At 43.2% G+C, this 2,872-nt stretch overlaps 1 protein-coding gene across 1 annotated transcript; it reads left to right on the forward strand.

The window, feature by feature from the left end:
* Window positions 1–399: 399 nt before the first annotated feature.
* On the forward strand, window positions 400–2,634 carry LOC115925888 (ankyrin-1-like). The gene has a single exon (XM_030989932.1). The coding sequence runs from the start codon at window positions 400–402 to the stop codon at window positions 2,632–2,634; it is 2,235 nt and encodes a 744-aa protein (XP_030845792.1).
* Window positions 2,635–2,872: the final 238 nt, after the last annotated feature.

Genomic DNA, 2,872 nt, shown 5'->3' on the forward strand with positions numbered 1-2,872 from the left:
GGACACGCCATCGTCTTCCCTGAAGATAGTGATAGACTTTAATGACATCATGGAAATGTATTGCCTATTTTCAATGGCATATCATCCTATTGCTTTTGCCTTCATTTCAATCTCTTCCTAAGAATATTATTTGAACAAGTATAAATCAATCGTCAAAAGGGTTTATACGTTTAAATGCCAGATACCATAATATCCCGTCGAGTTCAACAATATCAATATGCCTTTTGCTATAGCGCCAAGGGAACCGTTATACCGCTGATCACATCACTGCAAAACATGCCACCCCAACAAACATCCCGTACTTTGAATACTGGACACAAGGAAGCTCTGAGAGAGCATACAGATGGAGGAAATAGAGTACTGTATAATACGTCTATATTACTCCGACCTAATGCAGATATGGAGGACGGAAAGAAAGAGCTGTCACACGGCGATCTTGTAAATTTGAATGCCGCCACATCTGCTGATGTTAATTGCGTCAAATTAGAAGAATGTTCATCTTCTCTGCTATTCAACCCTGACATAGACCAGATGGATGAGGAAGGATACACACCGCTCTACAAGGCAGCTTTAGAAGGTGATCTCGAAGGTGTTAAAGACCTCATTTCACATGGAGCAAACCCAAATAAACCAAGTAAAGATGGACTCCGTCCACTTCATGCAGCGGCTCAAGAAGGACAGGAACACATCGTTGACTTCCTCATCCTTCAAGGAGCGGACGTGAATGTCGAGTGTGACTTAGCTCAGACTCCTCTTCATACAGCAGCTGTAAATGGCTATGCTGACATCGTAGAGAAGTTCATATCAAACGGATCTGATGTGAACAAGAGAGATAACACTGGGTGCACACCATTCAATGCTGCCGTTAAATATGGTCATCTACATGCCGTCCAATACCTCATGACTGAGAAATGGAAGCAGAACAGATATGATGGTATGACCCCACTCTATGCCGCAGCATATTTTGGTCATGTAGACATCGTCAAATTATTCATAACCTGTGACGCAGATATGAACGAAGAAGGAGATGAAGGTAAAATTCCTCTCCACGGTGCTGCTGCTCGAGGCCACATGCAAATCGTGGAATATCTCATTCAACAAGGATCCAATGTGAACAGGAAAGATAACACTGGTCTGACCCCACTCTATGCTGCAGCAAATGTTGGTCACTTAGACATCGTCAAATTCTTCATATCCGATGGTGCTAATGTGAACGAAGAAAATGATGACGGGAGAATTCCTCTCCATGGTGCGGCTTTTAACGGTCAAATGAAAGTCATGAAGTATCTCATTCAGCAAGGGTCTGATGTGGACAAGAGTGATTCCAAGGGTTGGACACCATTTAATGCTGCTGTCCAAGAGGGCCATTTAGGAGCCGTCAAATATCTCATGGATAAGGGAGCGAAGCAGAACAGATATGATGGTATGACCCCACTCTATGCCGCAGGAGAATTCGGTCATTCAGACATCGTGGAATTCTTCATATCGAATGGTGCTGAGGTGAACGAGGAAAATGACAAAGGGACGGTTCCTCTCCATGGTGCAGCTACCAGAGGCAGAGGTTACATGAAAGTGATGAAATATCTCATTCAGCAAGGATCTGATGTGAACAAGAATGATTGTAGAGGTTGGACGCCAGTAAATGATGCAGTCAAACATGGCAATTTAGACGTTGTCGAACTTCTCTTAGGGAAAGGAGTTAAGGATACCAGTTTTGAAGGATTGACCCCACTTTATATCGCAGCACAGTATGACCACGTCGATGTGGTAAACTTCATAGTCTCCAATGGAGATGATGTGAACGAAAGAAATGAATGTGGCAAGGTTCCTCTTCATGCAGCATGTTTCAATGGCAACATGGATATCGTGAAAGTTCTCGTTAACCACAACTCTAATGTCAATGAACAAGATCAAAGTGGACGAACACCACTCGAAGCCGCTGCACAAAAAGGACATCAGGATGTAGTAGATTACCTTGCATTGAATGGAGCAGACATGAACGTGAGGGACATAGATGGTCTGACGCCGTTCCGAGCAGCAGCAAACACAACCCATCCACATGCGATAGAAGGTATCTCACCTTCTAGAGGTGACCCGGATGAGGAAGAAACAGGAGATCCAGAACCTGGAGGACACCAGAAGCTAATCACAAGAGGATATATGACGGTATCACTGACAGATACAGACACACAGTCTCGTATAGGACAGTTAGCATCTCACGTAGATGATACAGAGGAGGGGAATGGCTGCAATCAAGCTGATAATTCGAAAAGAGGAGACAATCAGCTCTCCTTGAAGAATCTTCCCAGACTGATCCCTGAGGCTGCAGAAGGTGGCAATCGAGAACGCAACCCTTTCGTCCAAGCTAAGCTGAAGTATCCTGACAAAGGTGAACAAGATCCGATGCTAGATCAGATGGAGCCAATTAAGTGCACCGGGACAAAGACAAGAGACACCAAAAGAAATGACACAGACTACCCTTCCCCGCGTGGACCTCAGACGTGGCAATACAGCGGATTCGATTCACCCTCTCTACATACCATGGAGACTGACAGTCACCCGTCTGAAGAACCGGAATCCAGATGTCACTCACTAATGAATGAAAACAAGGAAATGAGAGTGAGTGGTTATTGAATGTTAATCTTTTTTCTTAACAAAGCATATATATTTGACTTAAACTCTGGATAGGAAAGAAAATAGCCAATACATGTTATGTTTGAAGCATCTATATACGACTATTATCAATGTCATCTGACATAGAGATGAAAAACAAAGATTCGTAGAAAGCAAAATAAATGACTTTTTGTACATAGCCCTAATGTAAAGATTCCGTAATATAATTTGCTTCCAATATACCTGTGCATGAGAAAAG

Source organism: Strongylocentrotus purpuratus, unplaced genomic scaffold (assembly GCF_000002235.5).
Source record: "Strongylocentrotus purpuratus isolate Spur 01 unplaced genomic scaffold, Spur_5.0 spur5_scaffold_19, whole genome shotgun sequence".
In the NCBI taxonomy this organism is placed as follows: Eukaryota; Metazoa; Echinodermata; class Echinoidea; order Camarodonta; family Strongylocentrotidae; genus Strongylocentrotus; species Strongylocentrotus purpuratus.